The sequence below is a fragment of the Bos taurus genome, chromosome 1 (genome assembly GCF_002263795.3).
Source record: "Bos taurus isolate L1 Dominette 01449 registration number 42190680 breed Hereford chromosome 1, ARS-UCD2.0, whole genome shotgun sequence".
NCBI lineage: Eukaryota > Metazoa > Chordata > Mammalia > Artiodactyla > Bovidae > Bos > Bos taurus.
The window spans coordinates 53,833,425-53,859,446 of NC_037328.1; the positions used below are offsets into that span (position 1 = coordinate 53,833,425).

At 37.7% G+C, this 26,022-nt stretch overlaps 1 protein-coding gene across 1 annotated transcript in view; it reads right to left on the reverse strand.

Annotated features, from left to right (window-relative positions):
* MORC1 (MORC family CW-type zinc finger 1) overlaps positions 1 to 26,022 on the reverse strand; it is a 161,156-nt gene that overhangs the window by 111,506 nt on the left and 23,628 nt on the right. Inside the window, 2 exon segments of the mRNA XM_059887296.1 lie at positions 6,379 to 6,504; positions 25,608 to 25,713. Coding sequence (XP_059743279.1) covers positions 6,379 to 6,504; positions 25,608 to 25,713 — 232 coding nt within the window.

Consider the following 26,022-nt stretch of genomic DNA (forward strand, 5'->3'; position numbering starts at 1 on the left):
CAATCCACTCCGGTATTCTTGCCTGGAGAATCCCAGGCACAGAGGAGCCTGACAGGCTACAGTCCATGGGGTCACAAAGAGTCAGACACAACTGAGCAACTAACAAACACACACAGTGAAAACCATAAAACCTAACTATGTATCAATAAGTAGTTAAACCACAGAGTACTATACCGTGCATCTAACAGTGCCAAAGAAAGATTTCCAAGAGAACTTTTGTAAATTAAAAAAAAAGTTACATATAATTTTATGTTTAAAAATTGTGTGTGTGGTTTATGTGTATGTAAATATGCAGAAGACAATCTGGGAGGGTATTTATTAAACTCCAGGCAGAGATTCTCCTTTGGGGAGATTACAGATTGCTAGAGCACAGAGTGAATGACAAGTGGTAAAGGGAGCTTTTAGTTATTTGATCTTCTCCAGTATCGAACTCTGTACTGTTTAAGGGTTTTGTTTTTTTTTTTTAATTTAAATTTTTTGCTGTGGCGGGTCTTTGTTGCTATGCACGGGCTTTCTCTAGGTGCGGCAAGTGGCATGTGGGCTCAGTAGTGTGACACATGGGCCTAGTTGCCTTGCGGCCTGTGTGATCTCCCCTGATCAGGAATCGAACACGTGACCCTGCACTGACAGGCAAATTCTTACCCCAGGGAAGCCCCTGTTTGAGTTTTAATTAATAAATTTTACTATTTTAGGAGCAAAATGGAACCACATCTCCTAGAGAGAAATAAACCCCTAAAGAGAAATCAAAAAATGAAAAAATATTGAGTAATTTTTAAGACTTTATGTGGCAAAACTATAGACTGTAGCATAATACAGCACTTTGTTTTAATCAGGATCACCTGCAAAATTTAAATTTTCATTGGTTTTTAATGCTCATACTTACAAAATTGGTCCAAAACATGTTGGCTAATATAAAACAAAGTATTTTTTAAATTTTAAGTTGAAAAAACAGACAACAAGAAAATTAAAGTTCTTTTTTTTTTTTTAAGTTCTAAACTTCTAATTATGCAGAAAAAAATCAGCCCACAGTTATGAATCACAACATTATAGTACTCACAATCATAGTTATTTTCTTTTTAAGTACAAGTTTGCCTGATTAGTCACACTATAAAATAGTTATAGTCCTACATTATTTATCAAAACATCTAATGAGGCATGATCAAGAATTTTCTGGCTTGTATGATGTTGACAGCGAGACCTGGGTGTCAGATAGACTTTTCAAACTTAGTATGTCCAGTACAAGTGGAAAGAACCTCATCACCATTCTCCTTGACCCCCACACACGCACCTCCCATATCATTAGAAGGCTTTCATGGCTCCTTGTCTTCATGTCACATCCAATCTGTCAGGAGGTCTGTGGACTCTTATCTTTACAATCTAAAGATAATCTAAACACATGTAATCTAAACATGTTTCATTACTACTACCATTACCACCTCAGCTCAAGCCACTGTAATTTCTCACCTAGAATACAGTAATGGTATTCTACTAATTTCCCTTCCTCCCTTCTTGCCCCATAAAATCAATTTTCCACTAAGCAGCCACAGTAATCCTGTAAAATAATAAATTAAGTAATGTCACTCTTCTCAAAAGACTTTACATTTTCAATACAAATTCCTCTTATTACCATTTTGGTCAAGCCCTGCAGAACCTGTCATCATCTTCCTCGCCTCTTTTCAATCACCATGCTCTAGCTCTACTATCCTTTCCCCGCTGCTTCTACGAGCTGTTCTTCTCTTCCTGGAAACATCATCCCATAAAATTCTTATACAATTCATAGTGGAATCCAACCTCCAAGATGTCCTCTAATGGTTCTTACTTCCTGGTGTTCATGCCTTTGTGTAGTCCCCTCCCACATTCAATCTGTGTGACCAAAATATGGAAGAAGTGATGGTATATGACTCTCGAGCCTAGCATTGAAACGACTGCAGTTTCTACTCTGTTCTCTTGAATTGCACACTCCAGTGAAAACCAATCCCTGTACAAATACTCAGGCAGTCCTGTGTAGTGGTCGAGATAAAGAGGAACCAAAGTGCCAGCCAGCCGTGGGAGTCAGCCAGATGGAAGTGTGCTACCCATCAAGCTCCAAAGCAGCCCTGCCCAAAATCTCTTGTCAACTTCATGGGAGATCCCAAAACAAAGCTACCCTACAAAACCACCATCAAATTACTGACCCACAGACAATGAGCAATAACAGATGGCTGCTTTATTATTAAGTCACTCAATCTGCAGGTGATTTGCTTATACAGCGTTAGATACATTCACTTTCTCAGTTTGTTCAGCTGTCTGCTCAAAAGTTCTTTATTTTAAAAAGTAACTTCCCTAATTTTCTGTCTAAAGTAGTCACCCAAAACCCCTCATTCCATGAATCTCTATTCACAAATGTGTGGGAACTATGCTGAGCATTATGTTTAAAATAAACATATTTTTATTTTAATCCTTTCAACCACCCTGAGGGAGAGGGGAATTTTCAATACACAGTGGAGAAGTGTCAGGTTTAAGCAATTGCTGAAGGTCCACAACTAGTAAAAGGCAAAATCAAAACTCAAAGTGTCACTGATCCACATTTTGCTTTCAACTACTTTCAGATATTGAAAGATTAAATGATTTAAGATAATACAAACTCATGAAGGAATACATAAGATGCACAATTTACAAAAGAGACACATTTAAAACATTATTAGTCTGTCCCAGTGGGTGGGAGGTGAGCAGTTGGGTAATATCCCTAAAAAATGAAGACTGTCCCAGAAGCACAGCGTTGCAGGATATTCAACAGCAGACCATAAACTCAATGTCCCTGAATATCTTTAAAAGGATCATGCTGCTCCTATGAAAATGGGGGACTCCAACTCTATACCATTTGGGCTCCTTTCAGTGCTATGAATCCACAGCAAAGCAGTGATAATGAGGAATGGAGATCTTCAAACAGATACTTTGGCTCTATCTCCCTTAAGGAGCTTTCAAAAGTGTCCGTCCTTAGTCCTAATGTGCAGAGATTTAACGCCTGCATAAATCAGAGTTATTTCTCTACTAAACCTAAAGAATCCAAAGCCAAAGGAAACCAGTAATGTCTGTTGCTGAAGATCAAATAATACAGCCATGTATTAGCCTGTCTGTATTATATAGATAAACAATATTTAAGATCCCAAGACTTCTAAAATCTTTACATTGAAAGATGTAAAGAAATCACCTAGCTGAAACTCTTACCTAAACAATAATTCTTTCTACAATCTAGGCTCTTTTAGGGACAAATTTGTCCTCATCTTGACTGAGAGTGCCTTTAACTGCTTCATTAATTTCATGGCACACTCACAACTCTGAGTTGGTATATTACACTTTATGTCATGTGTCTGGAGAAACTAAACTTCCCATCCTGGACATACTGGATTTAGTATTCTGGACATCAAACCTGCTAACTGGACCAGGGACTGGTTCAATCAAAGGAAGCTATGTGAGGGATCAAACCTTCCCAAACTCTTGTCTTGTCCCTAGACTCTGTCCAATAAGGAAGCTTTGAATTTGATGGTGGAAAATCCACCCTTCATGAAGCAAATACTAAATATACATGGCCAAGTCAGCTCAATAGAGCTCAGGTATAACCTGAGCAACACTGGGCTGTTGCTTCAGTTCTCAGAACACCCCAGCCACGGAGAAAACACTGAGACAAAAGTGACAGCGAGCATGCTGTATGGTGCCCTGCTCTGTGACTTCTCTGAGTACCCTTATCTTAAATATCAATGGGAAAAGGTAATCTGTGTGTCTCTGCAAAAAAACAGCACAACACTCTCATGCTGAGCTAGTCTTCTAGTGCTATACAGCCATTCAAGTTCTGCCGTCTAGAATTCCAACCATCACATGGCAGCCTTTCAAGTTTTCACTTACTCTTCTCTCATTCACAACATGATGCTCAATTCCATTAGTTAGCCCCTACCGGATAGTTACCTTACTGTGAGCCAGGAAGTCCCCTTCCCTTCTAAAGCATCCTTGTCTGAACATGACCCTCCAGACATGGTGTCAGCAGGACACAGTTTATTAACATCTTGTTCTGTCCACTAAGTTCCATAAACATCTTCAGCAACCCCATCATCCTATCAGCTTGTATCAGGCTTGTGGTCAATGAAAATACCTAGTTTTTTCATGTAAATGAGTATCCAGTCTAGTATTAATATATTAACACAAATAGATTTTAAAAATCTAAATTCAGGACTGTAAGTATTTATACTACATTTATCGTTTGTACTTCAATTCATATTGTGCCTGATATAAGATATTCCTCCTAGTTAAGGGTCAATTATAAACTCAAAATTGCTTTTTATCTAAATTATTGATAAACATACTGAACAGAATATGATTAAGGGATTAAAAATTCCCCTCAGTCCCTTTTCTAACTTGTCAGAGACATTGGGGTAAAGAAGCTCCAGTAATTATAAGTCAATTCATACAGCTAAAATCCAATGTTCTTTTTTGTGTTTGCAATAAAAGCACAGAGAAATGACTGATGTATAGGTATGTATTCTTACAAATAATATCCAGTGTTCATTTCTAGAAGTATACTGGAGCTTGGGTGGTCAAGTGGACAGAGTATTTAAACAATATATTTTAAACATTTCTATTCTGGTCACATAGGGTCATTCCCAGCTTTTAATTTGTTCTGATACTGCCATTAGAGATAGAGTGCCTTTCAGGGAAGAAATAAAGTAAGGGTGACCCCACAAGTGGTGAGATAACAAGGACAGAACTTCACATATTCTTACATAAAACTTTTGCCACTAGAGAACCTGTGAGGAAAATAATATGCAAGTAAATAAGGCAAATGGAGAGAAAGTTAAGCCTAAGGGATAAAGCCATGGAAAATTAAATCTGTCCTTACTGTAGATACCAAACACCAGATTTAACAGTTTATCAGAGCCCTGTGTAACACATGGCAAAGGTTCAAGCCTCCTTAAGTATCTTTTAAGGAATAAAATAAATATTATTATATCTATTCCTGGTAAGATATATCTAAAAATAGTACATTGAAATGTTCATTTAAAAAATACACTAGGATGGGAAACAGCCATCACTTGATTTTAAGTAATTTAGGTAGACAAAATTCAATTTAATAAAATTCCCCCAGAAAATAGAGACAAACCCACATTTTCCATTGGCTTAAACCATTTTGTACCCAAACTCCCTAAGAGATAAATAATTTAATTTGAAAAGATCAGCTATATTGATTGATCCAGGAGACTCTTGGTACTTTCCAGAACAATGAGGCTGATGAAAAGAAGTATCACTTTGATATGATTTAGGGAACGAATAGATTTATAGAGTAAGTCTCAGGCTTCGTATACTTCATTTTTCAAAATATGACCTGCAGTATAATCAGAAATCAAAAGTAAAGCTTTTGAGGAATCCATTGGTGTGTGGTCAGCTCATTCAATTCAGAGATCCACAATTTTTAATATCAGTATTGACATGAGTGATTGCAAGGCCTCAGGACAGCAACTACTTTTCCAGAAAATAAGACATCATAACAAATGTGGATCTATTATATAGAATTAGTGTGCTGTTGGGGAAGGAGCATGGAATTTGAATTGATAAAGAATTCAGAGTAAGAAAATTTGAGTTCTTATCCAGTTCTGACGTTTATTTATTTCTAAATAATGATAAAACATAACCCACAGTGTCACTGCAAAAGTCAACTAAAATAATGCATATCAAAGGGTATATATATATATACACACACACAGTGTACAAGCATTAAATGTTCCTCAGTAGATAGTAAACTGAAAGCTAGAGCTAATCTTATCTTTCTAGCACAATCTCAAACTCACAGAAGGTTTTGATAAATGTTTAGTAAAGAAATGAATGACCACCCACATATCACACACTAAGAAAAGACTGTCTTGATCACACACATAGTTGTACAAGGTAAGTTATACAATATGCAAATATATATATAAATATTTTAAAAAGCTTATGCTAAAATATAAATCAATTAGATACACATTTATACATATATTCTTTCTATATATAAAATATACATATACATATATGTATATGATTTAATAGTTCAAATACATTGTATAAAAAGAAAATGTAAGAGAACTGGATTTTCTTTAATAGCACCTATCACAATCAAAGCACCTAGGATTCAGTGCAGTAAATAACAAATTCCTACTTGAGGCGGACAATCTGAGTGACAGTGTTCACTACACCATACTGTGTTTATGGCCAAATATTTGTTTCATATGATTACTCTTCAGCAAACCTTCCAGAATGCAGTTCAAATTTTATTTGCCATTGTAAAACTCTTCCAATCAAATTAACAATTGGGGTCGGGGGATATTTTACAAATGAAAACTCTATGAACACAATTGAACGAAGGTGAATTACCTGGGTCTGTAGAGGCAATAGCAGAGGTATTTTGTTCTAACTCTTTTGGCCTGAATAAATATTCTCATCCAAGGATCAAAATATAGAACAGATGTATAGGCTCTGAATGACCATCTCTCTGGAAAACTAGAAAAGAAAATAATTGAATATAATAATGACATTATGTGAGAAGAAAAAATTAAGACTACCAAGTCATAATGATTACTACTAGCAACTCCAGAAAGTTTTTTCCTAAACCTAATCACATGACAAATACCAGCAAATCTTATAACACTCACAGACCCCTAAATACAAGGGCTTACCTGAATAACCTACACTTAGATTAGAACTTCCCACAATGCAGGAGACCTGGGTTGGGGTGAGCCCCTGGAGGAGGACATGCCAACCCACTGCAGCATTCTTGCCTAGAGAATACCTAAGGACAGAGAAGCCTAGCAGGCTAAAGTCCATGGGGTCGCAAAAAGTCAGACACGACTGAGCGACTTCACTTTCACTTTTCACTTTCATGCATTGGAGAAGGAAATGGCAACCCACTCCAGTGTTCTTGCCTGGAGAATCCCAGGGATGGGGGAGCCTGGTGGGCTGCTGTCTATGGGGTCGCACAGATTCGGACACAACTGAAGCGACTCAGCAGCAGCAGCAGACTTACATCAGTGGAGAAGGAAATGGCAACCTACTCCAGTTCTCCTGCCTGGAGAATTCCTTGGACAGAGGAGCCTGGTGGACTACAGTTCATGGGGTCGCAGTCAGACACGACTGAGCAACTGACACACACACACACCCCCAGACTTATATCAGCAATAGAAAAGATACTTTTCATTAAAACTATCAGCCCAGAAGGACAAAATCACATCAAATAAACAAAATAATTCCCTTGCTTAAGCATAACAAAAAGAATCTAGGTCCACATGAATGAAATGCATTTCCATGAAGTTACTGTGTGGAGAGAAATACAATAAAATGTTTAATTTACTTTGAAAATTATGAACAAGAAACATAAAACTTCATTCTATAACTGAAATAAGTATTAACATAAGGATTAAAATAAATATTAATGGCCAGTTGAAGGGAGGAATCCAACAATGGAATTGAAAAATAAAAAGAGAAAAGTAAAGGATGGAAAGGCAATGAAATTGAAGCGGAACAAAGTAAACAGCCTACGAGGAAAACTGCTCTTGTAAAACCTCATGGTGTTGAGAAGTCTTTGTGTTGCCAAACACCAACAACTCCAGGGACCTTCAATATTAAAGTATATTTACAAATTGTAAATCCTCTCCAAATAGACAAGAAATAAAGATTAAAAAAGGCCAAGCCATGCTGAAGAAGTAGCACTCTCCATCTACTAGGCCCAAGAAAAGACTGCTATGAAGGCTATAAGGCACAAACAGAAAGCAGGGAGTAGTAAACCTATCGTTTTTACAATCCCACCTCAGTCCAGAGGGAGGCAAGCTGATGGAAAAGAAATATAAAGCCTGTCTGGGTGGAGGTGTTGCTGCTTAATGGGTCACAATGTTGGCAGTTACTCAGTGAGAAAGAACAGAACTCTAAGGAATTTATAAAAATGATGACAAAGCCCATAGGCTTGCAGTCTAAGGATTTCCTGGTTGGTTGTAAGTTCCTCCAGGTGGGATCTGAAGCTCATTATAAATCCATTAATTGTTTAAAAATAAATTCTTTTAAAGTAAGCCTTCAGTAGAATTTCCCAATATTAATTATATAAAAGTATCTAGTATGGCTATTGTTTAGTCACTAAGTTGTGTCTGACTCTTTGCAACCACATGGACTGTAGCCCGCCAGGCTCCTCTGACCATGGTATTCTCCAGGCAAGAATACTGGAGTGGATTGCCATTTCCTTCTCCAGGGGATCTTCCTGACCCAGGGATCGAATGTGGGTCTCCTGCACTGCAGGCAGATTCTTTACCCTCTGAACCACCAGGGAAACCCAAGGTTAATCGCAGTGGTCTTTAAATGGCAAATATGAGTGTAGCTTTAATGTGACAAGAAAGGCTGTGTGCATGAAGATATAGCACTGCAATAATGAAGTTGATTATTAGTATATTAGAAGCTGTACAAGCAAGTTAACACCTCACCTGTAAAGAAAAAAAAAAGTCACCCTAGGACACTATAAAAATTCTGAGTACTTCTCCCATTATTCAAATTCTTTCTGGATCTCCTAATTTGAAATTGCCCTTACAGCTAGAAGCGTTCTTTTAACTTTCCTCAAAGCTAACACTTCTCTGTCATTTGAAGGTAAAAGTCAAAAGTAATTCAGAGCCAAGTTTGAGAATTTGAGAAATAAGGTAAGAGATCAAACTGAGTTATACAAGTTTTGATTAAAAAAACATCACACAAATATAAAATAAGGACACAAATCCTTCTACCTCTTAATAGGTCATTTTCTACTCATTCAATACATATTCAATGAACATTCACAGCACGTGTGTAAGGGATCCTCAAGCCCTTCCTTTGTGAGGAGGGGAATGCACTAGAAAGTCTCATGGGACTTAGCATATAACTACTCAAGGCTAAGATTTATCATGGAGATGTATAAGGATATACAGGAACTCTTACAGAAAAGATAACGGTGTCTGGAAGGATCTTTGCCTGGCTTTCTCACGTTCTGTGCCCCTCATGAAGGGTCACACAGACAATACTCTTCCGCAGCTATGAATATGTAGCAACATGTGTGTGATGCTTCTGCCTAGGGAAGCCCGTTAAGGGAGTAAGTGCTCAAGGTTTTTTTGTCTTTGTTGTTTCTGACTTTGTTTTTTCCCTGGGGCTGGTCATATAAGCACCCTCTGCCTAGCATGTATTAAAATTCCGGAGTCCCAGAAATAATGTAGATCCTCAGCATAAATCAGGTTGTTTACACAGTCTGCACACAGTGAGCCACCTTTATCTGTTAAGAGAAAGTTCTGTATCAGTGATGGGGGGCTGTTTACCAGCTAAGTTCCCAGAAGCCAGCCAAGGGTCAATCTTGTAAACAAACCTTTTAATATTAACATCTCATTTACTTGTGACTAACAGAATGGCAATAATACTTATGCTATTATGATGTTTCAGTGATGGAAAAAGGCGGCTAAGTAGGAAATCTGTATATGAAATAGGCCAATCAATGTCATTTTCAAATGCTTTTATATGATTCTTAAGGTCCTTCATGACCCTGACACCACTTAATTTTCCAGTCTGATCTCCTGCCAGCTTCAGTCTAGCCATTCAGGACTACCGACTTCTCCAGATATGGGATCAAGCTTTATAATCCTCAAGCCTTGGCACATTCAATTCGTTGGCCATTTTCAGTTACCTCCTCTTCACGCTTCAGGAGATCTCATTTGCTGTCAAAGCCTTCCCTCATTCCCCAAGGTTGGGTGAATCACTCTCTTCCAGTGCTTCCCTCTTTCTGTGCCTCCTTTTCATTGCACCTGAGCTTCCCAGTGACTCAGCAGTAAAGAATCCGCCTGCAATGCAGGAGACCTGGGTCCAATCCTTGGGTGGAGAAGATCCCCTGGGAGGAGGGCATGGCAACCCACTGGAGTGGGAGAACTCCATGGACAGAGGAGTCTGGCGGGCTGCAGTCCATAGGGTCAGAAAGAGTCAGACACGACTGAAGTTACTGAGCGTGCATGCATAACACTTAGTCTTGTCACTGCCTGTTTACCAACTGTATCCCCATCAGGCTGTACCCTCTATGAGGCTATCATCCTCATCAATAAGTATTTGCCAAATAAGTGAAAAATTTTCAGGACTTCCTTGGTTTAATTTAGAATAAACAACAGAGGAGTCTCTGTTGTTTTTCAGTTGCTAAGTTGGATCTGACATTTTGCAGTCGTACAGATTGCAGCACACCAGTTTCCTCTGTCCTCCACTATCTCCCAGAGTTTGCTCAAATTCATGTCCATTGAGTTGGTGATGTTATCTACCCATTTCACCCTCAGCTGTCCCCTTCTCCTTTTTCCTTCAATCTTTTCCAGCATCAGGATCTTTTTCAATGAGTCAGCTCTTTGCATCTGGTGGCCAAAGTATTGGAGCTTCAGCTTCAGCATCAGTCCTTCCAGTGAATATTCAGGATTGATTGCCTTTAGGATTAACTGGTTTGACCTGATCTCCTTGCAGTCCAAGAGACTCTCCAGAGTCTTCAACACCACAATTCAAAAGTATCAATTCTTTGGGTTGTTGGAAAAGGGTGTTTGCTACAACCAGCATGTTCTCTTGCCAAAACTCGGTTAGCCTTTGCCTTGCTTCATTTTGTACTCCAGGGCCTAAACTTGTCTTTTACTCCATATATCCCTTGACCTCTAACTTTTGTATTCCAACCCTCTTTGATGAAAAGGACAGCATTTTCTGGTCTTAGTTCTAGAAGGTCTTCTGGTCTTCACAGCACCGTTCAGCTTCTTAGGCATCAGTGATCGGGGCCTGGACTTGGATTACTACGATGTTAAATGGTTTGCTTTGGAAATGGACTGAGATCATTCTATCGTTTTTGAGGCTGCACCCAAGTACTGCATTTCAGACTCTTTTGTTGACTATGAGGGCTACTCCATTTCTTCTAAGGGATTCTTGCCCACAGCAGTAGACATAATGGTCATCTGAATTAAATTCACCTGTTCCCATCCATTTTGATTCACTGATTCCTAATATGCCAATGTTCAATCTTGCCATCTCCTGCTTGGCCACTTCCAATTTACCTGGATTCATGGAACCAACATTCCAGGTTCCTATGCAATATTGTTCCTTACAGCATCGGACTTTACTTTCACCACCAGACATGTCCACAACTGAGCATCATTTCTGCTTTGGCCCAGCTGCTTCATTCTTACTAGAGGATTAATAATCACCCTCCACTCTTCTCCAGTAGTATACTGGATACCTCCCATCCTGGGGGGGGGCTCATCTTTCAGCATCATATCTTTTTACCTCTTCATACTGTCCATGGGGTTCTCCAGGCAAGAATATTGGAGTGGGTATCCTTCCACAGTTCAGAAAATGACTCTTAAATCCAGGTACTGGACTAAATTAGATCCCTTCTGGAATATCTCAGAGGTGCCATATTTCTACTCATGAAAACATTGTATGTTATAATAACCAAGACACTTTTCTAAATTTACTGCCAAAGTCCCTAAAAAATCTATGAAGATTTTTTTGAAGTTGAAACTAACAAAGCCTAAATTATCTTGAATATACAGAAGTGCAAAAAGATTTTTAACTAGTTTAAGTTCTGAACTATAAAGGGGATAACCAAATTTAACCTTAAGGTAGATTATACCTAAGATAAATGTCAACTCAAAGAGGTAATTTAAAAGGCAAGTTATAAGCTTCGCAAAGTAATGAAAGTGCTTCTACCATAACCATAGTACAGTAAGAAGCACATTATAACAATTTGAAGCTGTAACTTTTGATGTGTTCCCAGGCAGCTCAGTTAAGACATAAACCAGAGACATTACAGAATGCTGTCCAATGACTGTCAATTTAGAAATACACTGACAATATGGCACCTAATTTCAAAACATTACTTGGTACAAAATTTCAACTCTGTGACCCTGTATTATATCATTGCTTTCAGAATTGCTTTGTCAGATGGGTTCCTCTAGTTGCCTGAGATCTGGAACTGTGATGGATTCCAGGGGTACGAAAGGCCCTTTTGATGGCAGTCAATTCCATGACATGCCTTTTTTCATCATGAATCTGTGACAAGAGTCCATGCTTTCTTCCATTTTATCATAAGGGTTGAATATGTTAAGAAGATGATAAGTAACTGAAAGCAACATGGGTACAAGGAAATCACATGCACAACAGACCAGAGGAAATGGTCATACAATCCTAGCCCCTACAAAAAGGGAAAAATGCTACAAAAGCGATTAAGCCTGAACAATTTGAAAACGTAATTCACAAAGACACATACACCCCCACGTTCACTGCAGCACTATTTACAATAGCCAGGACATGGAAACAACCTAAATGCCCAGCAACAAATGAACGGATTAAGAAGATGTGTTACACTTCTATACAATGCAATATTACTCAGCCATGAAAAGGAACAAATTTGAATTAGTTCTAGTGAGGTGGCAGAACCTAGAGTCTGTCATACAGAGTAAAGTCAGTCAGAAAGAGAAAAACAAATATCATATAATTACGCATATATATGGAATCTAGAAAAATGGTATTGGTGAACCTATTTGTGAGGCAAGAATAGAGACACAGATGATGAGACAGACTTATGAACACAGGGCGGGAAGGAGCGGGTGGGACGAATTGAGAGAGTAACACTGACGTATATACACTACCGTATGTGGGAAGCTGCTGTATAGCACAGGAAGCTCAACTTGGTGCTCTGGGATGATTTAGCGGGGTGAGATTGGTGGGGGGTTGGGGGGGTGGGAGGAAGGCTCAAGAGGGAGAAGATACACATATACATATAGCTGCTTCCCTTGTGGCTCTGCTGGTAACGAATCCATCTGCAACGCAGGAGACCTGAGTTCAATCCCTGGGTTGGGAAAAATCCCTGGAGAAAAGAAAGGCTACCCACTTCAGTATTCTGGCCTGGAGAATTCCGTGGACTGGTATAGTCCCTGAGGTTGCAAAGAGTCGGACTCAACTGAGCAACTTTCATTCCATAACTGATTCACATTGTTGTACAGCAGAAACTAATACAACACTGTAAAGCAGTTGTATTTCAATTAAAAAAAAAAAGAATATTTTACATAAAACTCCATATCAACAAATTTGAAAATCTAAACAAAACGAGTATTTTTAATAAGAAATTATAAATGATAAATTTGCCCTAAGAATTTTAAATTTTGAATAGATTAACAGTTATAACCCAACTGAAAAGTAAAAAAAAGTAGTAATAGGACCACAAAATTTTCAGGGAACTTCTATCCAACCTATAGGTAAATGACGGATTCACTTTATATAAACTCTTTTAAACTAACAAAAGAGGTGAAAAACTTTCCAGCTCATTCTACTATAGACTATACACCAATAGTAAGATAAGGATAATAAAAGCATAATTATAGCCAGTCTCATATGTAAACATAGAGACAAAGAAACATTAAATAAAATACTAGCAAAATTAACACAGTGAATAATACATCATAAACTAGTTGGGTTTATTTGAACAAAGCAAGGATGGTTCAACATTATAAACTCTAATATATTAATACATTGCTTTAACAGATTAAAGGAGAAAAACAAACCTAAATCACTTCAACAGATATCAGAAAGCACTGACTAAAATTTAATATCCACTTTCTGATGTAAAAAATAAAAGGAAACTCAGTTATTGCCTTCCTGAAACTGAAAAGGCATTGATTCAAAGGAATAATAACTAGAATAATCATCACATCTAATAGTCAAATGTAAAAAAACTCTATTAAGATAAAAACAAGACAAAAAAGCATGTCTGCTACTACCACTTCTATTTAACTAGCTAATTAGTTAAAACAAGAAATAAAGAAATAATAAGTAGATGGTTGGAAGGCATCACTAACTCAACGGACATGAGTTTGAACAAACTCAGGGAGATAGTGAAGGTCAGGGAAGCCTGGAATTCTGCAGTTCATGGGGTCTCAAAGAGATACGACTTAGCAAATGAACAATAACAGAAATAAAGACATAAAACCATCATTGTTTAAAGATAAAAACTACATATAAAATTTAACTGAAAACTATTAGAATAAAATAGTTCAGTAAATGGTGAGATATAAAGTCAACAGGCAAAAAGTCAATGCTTTGCCATCAGTAAACTAACAAATAAATAATTTGAAAAAGCAATGAAGAAAAAAATAAGTCTTATCTGAATGCTAAGAAGAGTCAGAAAATGCCCAAGAATAAACTTAACAAGAAATATACCAGAACTAAGTGAAGAAATAATAATAGCTAACAATTACTGGGTATGTACAATGTGCCAAAGAAGAATTTAAGCACTTTTTACATCATATATCATTTAATTTTCACTACAACCCTGTGATATAATACCATTACTATCATTACCATTTACAAATGACTACATTGAGGCTCTGTGAGGTTAACTACCTTCCCCATAAAAACACAGCAGGTAGAACTATAAATTGAACTCAGTCTAACTACCAAAGCTCTGTTCTTAATTAGTATGATATACTATGCTGTTATAAAACTCAACTATATAAAAGTAGACGGGAATAAGGACCAAAACATAAATATGCTAGTTCTCCCCCAATTAATCCATGAATTCAATAGACTACCAGTAAAAAAACCCAAGAATTTTTTTGTAATAAAACTTGAAAAGCTTGTTTTAAATATTCATATAAAAAAGAACATCTACAAGTGTAGGCAATTTTTTAGAAGTTTAGGGGTAGTCTTACCAAATAACAAAATGCATTATAAGGGCTACAGCAATTAAGAAATTCTAATGGAGCAGGAATAAAAAATTCTATCAGTGAAAAGGGACAGACTGTCCAGAAATAAATCCATGAATGGTTGTAATCTAGTTTATATTAACAATACACTTCAAATAAGTAAAAAAGGCTGGATTATTTTTTAAATTCTATATCCTTTAGGAAAGCACGAAATTAATCTATCCTTCCCCATGCATATAAACTTCAAAAATAAATCCCAGATGGATTAAAAGGCTATATGGAAATAAATTACAAATATTAAAAGAAATGATGATAAGAAAACATATTTGGCTAAGGACGGACTTTCTGAGTTCAGAATGCAAAAGAAGCAGAGAAAAGAAAGTATTAGTATTAACAGATTTGACCTCAAAAATTAAAAAATGTCTGTAAGACAAAGGAAAATACTAACAATGTTAAAAGTCAAGGGGGGAGCTTCCCTGGTGGCTCAGAAGTAAAGAATCTGCCTACAAATGCAGGAGACATAGGTTCGATACCTGGTCCAGGAAGATCCAGGATGCCATGGAGCAACTAAACCCTCACACCACAGTTACTGAGCCTATGCTTTAGAGCCTAGGAGCCACAATTACTGAGCCCAGGTTCTGCAACTACTGAAGACCCCATGACCTGGAGGCAGTGCTCTGCAACAAGAGAAGCTACCACATGAGAAGACCATGCACTGCAACTAGAGAGCAGCCCCCGCTCGACACACTGGAGAAAGCCCGCACGCAGCAATGAAATCCCAGCACAGTCAAAAATAAAAAAATAAATACATTTTTAAAGAAAGTCAAGTGGGGAAAAAGGAAAGGAGGTGTGTGTTTATAAAAAGCAAAAACAAGCGTCCTTGTGCTGATGAACTGGTGAATTTGCATCAAAGTTTGTTCATTATATTAATGTTGATATCCTTGTTATGATGTTACACTATAGTTTTGCAAAATGCCACCACTGGGAAAGGGTACACAGCCTCGCTGTATTGCTTCTTATTACTGCATGTGAGTCTGTAATTATCTCAATAAATGTTTCAATTTAAAAAAGGCCAAGTGTCAGTCTGTGTGTGTTCAGTCAACTCAGTAGTGTCTGACTCCTTGCAACCTCAAGGATTGTAGCCCACCAGGTTCTCTGTCCATGTGATTCTCCAGGCAAGAGTACTTAAGTGGGTTGCCATTTCCTCCTCCGGGGGATCTTCCTGACTTAGGGATTGAACCTGTGCCTCTTGCTTCTCTTGTACTGGTAGGCAGATTCTTTACCACTGTACCACCTGGGAAGAATGTCAGACTAGAGGAAAATGTTTTCTTCATATTTAATACCCAAAGCATTAATAGCTATACTACACTAAATATTCCTAAAAATCAACAAGAAAAACTATATAAAAGAAATATAAGCAAAACACACAAGCAAATTATGGAATTAAGTGTCCAAAAACATGAAAATATACTCAATTTTTTTAATATTTAGGAGGAAACTGGAGTGCAAAGAAATATTTAATCTACCTGCTAAATTTTTTTAAGTAACAAAAATTCATTATCTCACAGTTCTAGAAACTAGAACTGTGAGACAAAGATGTCAGCATAGTTGGTTTTTCTGTGTGAGCTGTGAAGAAAAATTTGTTTCATGAGTTTTGCCTAGGTTCTAAGAATTTGCTACTTGGCAACATTTTTAAAGATTGATTACATCAAATCATGGTGAGAATCAGGGCACTGAGAAAATTCAGACCATTGGTTAGATGTATAGAAATGTAAGTATTTTCACACAGCACTTTAGCACTATTTAAATTGAAAATTACTACTACTTAATCCAGCAATAATTTTTCTAAGAATGCCAAAGAAGTATTTGTACATGTGCCCTAAAATAAAACAATCAGCATTGTTGAAAGAGTGAAAAAATGAAGTTTAATCAATAGGGGAGCATTGATATATAACACCACATTATACATTATACTATAGTATATAGTAACTGAATATTATACAAAATTGTTATATACCAATATACAGTAACTGATCACTATACAGCCATTTCAAAAATAAGGTACAGCATTTTTAAAAGTCATCTTTTAGAATGAAGTGCAGCATTATCTTCTAAAGGGAACCAGGGTCTCTTGGAGAAATGACTGCAGTGCTATATCAGGGAAAAAAGGAAAGTAATATGAGCCCAGAACATCTTGTGGTTCCAGCAAGTACAAAAGTGTTTTAAAATGATGATGACATGAAAAGAACATAAGATTCAGCTTGAACAGGCTCCCACTAGCCAAAGCCAAATTTAGAACAACTCTAGCCAAATAATTTATATAGACAGTAACAGATTATGACCCTGAAAATAGAAAGAATGAAAAAGAACCCAAGGATCCAAACTACATATAAAAAGAGAAAGAGCAAGAGGTTGAAAGATAAAGCAAGTGTGGTAAAATACCACATTTGTGGAATCGTAGTGAAGTACATTGGAATTCTTGGTATTATCTTTGTAACCCATTCAAAAAGTTTAAATTATTTCAAAAAAAAAGGTAAAGAAGAAAAAATATCTGCATTAAATCTAATAAATTGACAATTATTAAGAAGAAAACTAGATGGTATATTTTAAAACTCAAGGTGCAGAATAATTTCTATAGAAGAAGAGAGATTAAAAGGAACTGGGGTGGAAAGTGAGGAAGCACTATTACACCAATTTGTATGTTTATGAAGTTCAATTTGTTTTCAATAATTTAATATATGTATACTACTTGAAGCCCTTCCCGTCATACACACTCCATCCTCTTCCCCAAAGATTAATGCCCCTGGAACAGGTGATGGACCACCATGTAAACAAGCAAGAGTGAGATGTAGTAAAGAGTAAAGAAAATGAACACACAGATCCAGGATTCACTGGCATATCTTACATGTAACTGCAAAGTCTTTATACAGTTCAGTTCAGTTCAGTTCAGTCGCTCAGTTGTGTCCAACTCTTTGCGACCCCATGAATTGCAGAATGCCAGGCCTCCCTGTCCATCACCAACTCCCAGAGTTCACTGAAACTCATGTCCATTGAGTCGGTGATGCCATGCAGCCATCTCATCCTCTGTCGACCCCTTCTCCTCCTGCCCCCAATCCCTCCCAGCATCAGAGTCTTTTCCAATGAGTCAACTCTTCGTATAAGGTGGCCAAAGTATTGGAATTTCAGCTTTAGCATCAGTCCTTCCAAAGAAATCCCAGGGCTGATCTCCTTCAGAATGCACTGGTTGGATCTCCTTGCAGTCCAAGGGACTCTCAAGAGTCTTCTCCAAGACCACAGTTCAAAAGCATCAATTCTTCAGGGCTCAGCTTTCTTCACAGTCCAACTCTCACATCTATACATGACTACTGGAAAAACCATACCCTTGACTAGACAGACCTTTGTTGGCAGTAATGTTTCTGCTTTTGAATATGCTATCTAGGTTGGTCATAACTTTCCTTCCAAGAAGTAAGTGTCTTTTAATTTCATGGCTGCAGTCACCATCTGCAGTGATTTTGGAGCCCCCAAAAATAAAGTCTGACACTGTTTCCACTGTTTCCCCATCTATTTCCCATGAAGTGATGGGACCAGATGCCATGATCTTCGTTTTCTGAATGTTAAGCTTTAGGCCAACTTTTTCACTCTCCTCTTTCACCTTCATTAAGAGGTTTTTTAGTTCCTCTTCACTTTCTGCCATAAGGGTGGTATCATCTGTTTATCTGAGGTTGTTGATATTTCTCCTGGCAATCTTGATTCCAGCTTGTGTTTTTTCCAGCCCAGTGTTTCTCATGATGTACTCTGCATAGAAGTTAAATAAGCAGGGTGACAATATACAGCCTTGACGTACTCCTTTGCCTATTTGGAACCAGTCTGTTGTTCCATGTCCAGTTATAACTGTTGCTTCCTGACCTGCATACAGGTTTCTCAAGAGGCAGGTCAGGTGGTCTGGTATTCCCATCTCTTTCAGAATTTTCCACAGTTTATTGTGATCCACACAGTCAAAGGCTTTGGTATAGTCAATAAAGCAGAAATAGATGTTTTTCTGGAACTCTTGCTTTTTCCATGATCCAGCAGATGTTGGCAATTTGATCTCTGGTTCCTCTGCTTTTTCTAAAACCAGCTTGAACATCTGGAAGTTCACGATTCACGTATTGCTGAAGCCTGGCTTGGAGAATTTTGAGCATTACTTTACTAGTGTGTGAGATGAGTGCAATTATGCGATAGTTTGAGCATTCTCTGGCATTGCCCTTCTTTGGGATTGTAATGAAAACTGACCTTTTCCAGTCCTGTGGCCACTGCTGAGTTCAAACAGGAGATGGCAAGAGTGAACGTCGACATTCTAGGAATCGGCAAACTAAAATGGACTGGAATGGGTGAATTTAACTCAGATGACCATTATATCTAATACTGTGGGCAGGAATCCCTTAGAAGAAGTGGAGTAGCCATCATGGTCAACAAAAGAGTCCGAGATGCAGTAGTTGGATGCAATCTTAAAAATGACAGAATGATCTCTGTTTGTTTCCAAGGCAAACCGTTCAATATCATAGTAATCCAAGTCTATGCCCCAACCAGTAACGCTGAAGAACCTGAAGCTGAACAGTTCTATGAAGACCTACAAGACCTTTTAGAACTAACACCCAAAAGAGATGTCCTTTTCATTATAGGGAACTGGAATGCAAAAGTAGGAAGTCAAGAAACACCTGGGGTAACAGGCAAATTTGGCCTTGGAATATGGAATGAAGCAGGGCAAAGGCAAATTGAGTTTTGCCAAGAGAACACACTGGTCATAGCAAACACCCTCTTCCAACAACACAAGAGACAACTCTACACATGGACATCACCAGATGGTCAACACCGAAATCAGATTGATTATATTCTTTGCAGCCAAAGATGGAGAAGCTCTATACAGTCAGCAAAAACAAGACTGGGAGCTGACTGTGGCTCAGAGCATGAACTCCTTATTGCCAAATTCAGACTGAAATTGAAGAAAGTAGGGAAAAGCACTAGACCATTCAGGTATTACAAAAAAAAAAAAAATCCTTATGATTATACAGTGGAAGTGAGAAATAGATTTAAGGAACTAGATCTGATAGACAGAGTGCCTGATGAACTATGGACGGAGGTTCGTGACATTGTACAGGATACAGGGATCAAGACCATCCCCATGGAAAAGAAATGCAAAAAAGCAAAATGGCTATCTGAGGAGGCCTTACAAATAGCTGTGAAAAGAAGAGAAGCGAAAAAGCAAAGGAGAAAAGGAAGATATAAGCATCTGAATGCAGAGTTCCAAAGAATAGCAAGGAGAGACAAGAAAGCCTTCTTCAGCGATCAATGCAAAGAAATAGAGGAAAACAACAGAATGGGAAAGACTAGAGATCTCTTCAAGAAAATTAGACATAACAAGGGAACATTTCATGCAAAGATAGGCTCGATAAAGGACAAAAATGGTATGGACCTAACAGAAGCAGAAGATATTAAGAAGAGGGGACAAGAATACACAGAAGAACTGTACAAAAAAGATCTTCATGACCAAGATAATCACAATGGTGTGATCACTGACCTAGAGCCAGACATCCTGGAATGTGAAGTCAAGTGGGCCTTAGAAAGCATCACTATGAACAAAGCTAGTGGAGCTGATGGAATTCCAGTTGAGCTATTTGAAATCCTGAAAATGATGCTGTGCCAGGGCTACCACTCAATATTCCAGTGAATTTGGAAAAGTCTTTATTATAAACTTATAATTTCATACCAGTATCCACACAATGGGCTTCCCTGGTGGCTCAGATGGTAAATAATCTGTCTGCAATGCGGGAGACCTGGGTTCTATCCCTGGGTTAGGAAAATCACCTAGAGAAGGGGATGGCAACGCACTCCAGTATTATTGTTTGGAGATTTCCGTAGACAGAGGAGCCTGGAAGGTTACAATCCATGGGGTCACAAAGAGTCAGACACAACTGAACGACTGACACATCCACATAATAAGGTTGTATGTCTTATGAATGAAATTTAAAACATCCAAATTACAGAACTGCAATTCCACACCTGGCATCTACATAAACTCTCTGAGTAAGGAATGTCAAAGCAGAATGACAACGCTGTAGATTTTGTATGTGCCAATTTACACTAACCACATATGAGGTTAATGATGGGCACTGACTCATTTTAAACCTTCCACCAGTCTGTCATCTTGCACTTTCTTAGTCCTACTACCCTCCATCAATATATAACGTTAGAAAATGACTTTTAATTTTAATAATCTGTGTGACTGTGATTGAAGGTTACTAACAACCACCAGTGAGAAGGTAAAAATGGATTAACTTGATTCTACTTGATTCTATTCTGCACAAATAGACTACTTCAAGGAAAAAAAAAAGTTTGGTGGGAGAAAATGTTACAAAGGTTTGAGGTGTGGGACTTGGTTCAGAGTTCCAAAAACTACCAGAATATAAATTAATAAACAAAAATTGGGGTGTCCCTAGTGGCTCAGTGGTAAAGAATTCACCTGCCAATGCAGGAAATGTGGGTTAAATTCCTGATCCGGGAAGATCCCACATGCTGCAGAGCAATCACGCCCATACACCACATCTATTAAGCCTGTGCTCTAGAGCCTGGGAACTGCAACTACCGAGACCACACGTCACAGCCACTGAAGCCCACGGGTCCTAAAGCCTGTGCTCTACAACACGAGAAGCCACAGCAAAGAGAAGCCCCCCACAACACAACCAGAGCATTGCCCCCTCTCACCTCAACTAGGGAAAAGCCCACACAAAGCAAAGACTCAGCACAGCTAAAAATAGATAACAAATTTTTAAAAATTTGTCTAAACAGGCCCAAAAGAGACATCTTGTTTTCTGTTATTAGTTCACTTTTATTTCTTTAACATTTAGTATTCTCAGCCCTCTCCGGCCCCTCCATTTTGTTCCACATTTTGATTTGTTACGAAGCTATATTTCATACCATCTTCTTCCCTTTCGAGAACTCTGCCTAAGCTTAACATGATATAATTCAACACTATTCTTTTTCTGTAGCTACAACTCTCTTTCTGCATGTTGCCCTGGAACCTCTGCACCCTTCTCTTGCACTCTCCACATACCACAATCACAGATCCAAACTCCAGTTTAATATATCACACATTAAATGCAAACTTATGCCTCATCTGCATGCTGAAATTGTGAGATGACTGTTATATACCTACACATAATTTTTCTTAAGTGAAAGCAGTTTATCTTTAGACTGATACTGCCAAAGCACAAGCCACCGCCCTGTGCTTGAACATCACACTTAATGAAATTTTCATGAGGCTATTGTCATCTTGAAACAAGGCCCTGACAATGGTCAGATAACTACTGTTAGAGCCTCAGCCCAAGGTAAAATGATGAAGGATTTTGATTGCTAAGTTTAAAATAATAAAATACTGGTGATGCCAAATATTTGCAAGAACTGTATAAAAGTTCAGATCCTTTGACTCACTGGTTCCCTTCCTGGGAATCTGTCTTAAGAAAATAATTCAAAAAATAAAAAAAATACATGTTTACAAATATGTTTATCTCAACATTACCCACAAATAATGTGAAACACTGAGACTAATGTTACTATACAGAAATGTAGGAATTGTTATGTAACTTATGATGAATCAATGCAATGGCCACTTATCAAGAAATCATGAAATGAGGCTTATTAAGACTATACATATGTTTAGAAGCAAATCGTAAATGAAAAAAGAAAACTGAAAAATTGTCCTTAAAAACACTAGAATGGACAAATATAAATGAATAATTATGATATAGAAATTCTTTTCCTTAAAAAGTTTTAAAATATTGTTTTACTTTTGATTTTACAACAAGAAAAATTGGAAGAAAATAAATTATACCAGAAAATCAATTCTCTGAAGCCAAACAAAGCCTGTAAGCTTTGGTTTTCCTATTCCTACGTAGAAAATTAAATTATTTTCAGAATTGGCAGGACCACATCATCTAAGACTAAAGGTGAAAATTAGACAGTTCAAAACCTTGAAATTTGTTTTTGGACAGATGTCAAATCATGCCCTGTGGCTTCAAAGGGATACAATAGCCAGAATAGAAAGAAATAGTAAAAAAGTTGTTTTATTACAAACCACTTATTCTCAAAACCAAGATATATAAACTGCACTTGATTAGAAGTTCAAAGATCAGAAGTCATAAATGGAAGACGAGTCAAAGAAAGATCCATCTTGGACCAGATGCATTCTTTCAGCCTCAAGATTTAATGGTTTTACTAATCCCTTAGTGAAGAGGAATTAGAAGTTATTGTCAGAATCCACTAACTTTTTAGAAGAGAAAACTGGCATTATTACTGCCTCCCCAGGAAGTAGTATTGCTCTCTCTACTTGGCACCAGCTGGTATTTACAAAAGAAACCATGAAATGTACTGCATCTTTGGTACAGAAATTATGTCACCTCTTTACAATAAATGCTTCCTCATAAAATCCCATCCTTGTCTTTAGAAAAATTTTCTTGTGATTGAAATGTGAAACATTTTGTTGAAAAATCAATCAAATAAAAAATTGCTGGGTGGTCAATGTTCCAAAGCGAAATTGTGTATTTCCTAGGTCTGATCCATTTTCTTTATTTTGTAATTAACTGCCTAAATGCCTTAAGAGGGCTTCCCTGGTGGCTCAGATGGTAAAGAATCTGCCTGTGATGTGGGAGACCTGGGTTCGATCCCTGGTCTTGGGAAGACCCCTCTGGAGGACACTATGGCAACCCACTCCAGTATTCTTGCCTGGAGAATCCCCACACAGAGAGGAGCCTGTGGGGCTATAGTCCATGGGGTCACAAAGAGTTGGACATGACTGAGCAACTAAGCACAGCACAACAAATGCCTTAAGAAGCTTCTAGCTTCATTAAACAATCTGGGAACAGTAGGAATTTTCCCCAAAGAATTAGCTGTCAAAGTATTCCTCAAATAATATATTATTTCCTAATGCTAGTGTTGAAAGGCTAAGGCATTCTGACAGATAACTGTTTGAAAATTTGAGCTCAAAGCTGTTAAGTAGTATGAAATATTGGTTTTGGAACCAGTCCTTAAGTAGAGGACATGGCCAGCAAGAGAGGAGGAGACAGTAATGAAGGTGCCAGTAACAGTTCTGGGCACCCTTTCTGATAATGGCATATTAATGTTGGCAGAGGGGTTCCCAACACTTGTAGAATGGTAATTAGGTTGGATATTTAAAACAAAACAAAACAAAACAACCACCTTTATTTCTGTGTAAAATGAGAATTCCACATTTTAGAATGAGATGAGAAAAAAATATACATTAGAAAAATATAGAAAAGATAATTTAAAGTGGGTTATCATATGTTAAAGTCTCTAACTGGGAAAAGAACTTTCAAAATTTCACTTCCAAGGGAAAAGAAAAAGTTGTCTAAGCTGATGTGCTTACTTGGGTCTCAACGCTGCTGCTGCTAAGTTGCGTCAGTCATATCTAACTCTGTGCGACCCCATACACGGCAGCCCACTAGGCTCCTCTGTCCCTGGGATTCTCCAGGCAAGAACACTGGAGTGGGTTGCCATTTCCTTCTCCAATGCATGAAAGTGAAAAGTGAAAGTGAAGTCACTCAGTCGTGTCCGACTCTTAGCGACCCCATGGACTGTAGCCTACCAGGCTCCTCCGTCCATATCTTCGTCTAAAACGTCACTGTCCAATACCGTAGCTTCTGGCCATACATGGCTATTGAGCACTAGTCCAAGCTGATATGTGGTACACATGTAAACCACACTGGATTTCAAAGATTTGGAATGGAAAAAATTGAATGGAAAATGTCTTAATATTTTGCATACTGAAATTTTGAAATTATGTTATATATATTTGATGAAATAAAAACATTGTTAAATTAATAACAACCATTTCTTTTTACTTCTCCTAATGCAGCTACTCATAAATTTAAGATGACATATATTGTTCATATTTTTGGCTTTCACTATATTTCTACTGAACCACAATTGTTCATTAAATGAATCAGTCCAGATTAAATTCTTTTAAAATCCCTTCTAACTGTAGCATTCTGACACTAACAGAATAAAGGTTTAAGCTAATAAGCTTTTTTTTCCTTCTTCCTCTTTCATTAGAAGTTTTTTATTATTGGACTATAATTGCTGTACATGTTACATTCATTTCTGCTGTACAACAAAGTACATCAGTTATATGTTTACCTATATCTCCTCTCTCTTGAGCCTTCCTCCCATGCCAGCACTCGAGGTCTTCACAACAAGATTGGTGCTCAATACCAAGCACCGACCCCAGCTCCCTGTGTAACACAGTACCTTCCCAGTAGCTACTTATTTCACAGTTGGTAGTATATGCATGTCAATGCTACTCTCCCAATTTGTCTGCTAATAAGTTTTAAATACAGAGTGAAATACAAAGTTACTTTAGAGAAATCTAGGTTTAATCACTATTTCATATTTCTCCACACTTTTTCACCCATGCCCCTACTAATTTCTCATTCTGTTCCCTATGGATCCCCAATAGCCAAGAAAAATGAATATCCATTTATTTACTTATAAACTGCAAGTAAGCAGTTCATAGGACCATTCTGAACTGTCATTCAGCGATATTCCTCTGAATCACCTCTGAAACATATGAAAAATATTGATTCTTAGGCTTGATATCCAGAGATTCTGACTCAGTAGATGTGGGATAAGACAGGATCTTGTACTTCTCAAGAAGCTGTCTCACAGGCTCAGCCAGATTTGGGAATCAGAGGTCCAGCCTAACATACTTTATCTGTAATTGGGGTAAAATGAATGGCTCTAGTGCTGAGGCCCAGTGGCCTCCGACCTGGAACCAGGATGCAGGTTTCCTAACCCCAGTTCACTGGCATCGTTGACACATGTTCTGACAAACACTCATATACTCACTCTCCAAGAGCTCCAGCCATCAGTATATCTTCTCTGTCAGTTTTAACATCCAACTCAGGTTCTCCACTAAGCAGAAGCTTCAAGTTATAAACAACCAGCAAAGTACCTAGTGGAAAAATAGATGTTTGACTTTTGTCAATATTTAACTACACTAAGCATTAGTCATGGTGCTATTATCTCACCTAGGGAATTAAGCCCGCTATAGACTAAATTTTCTTTTGTACTTCAGTAAATAAAATGCCTTGGTAAGTTTCAATATATATGTCTTATAGTAAATTCCACTTTCTGCCAAAGAGCATTGAGTTTCTATAGCACCATGCTTCTTTTTAACTATTCAACTTATTATGTCTTTCAGTGTGGATTCTTCTCATAATTTGCATTATAAAAACTGTTAGAAGCCTGAGCCAAATTTGTA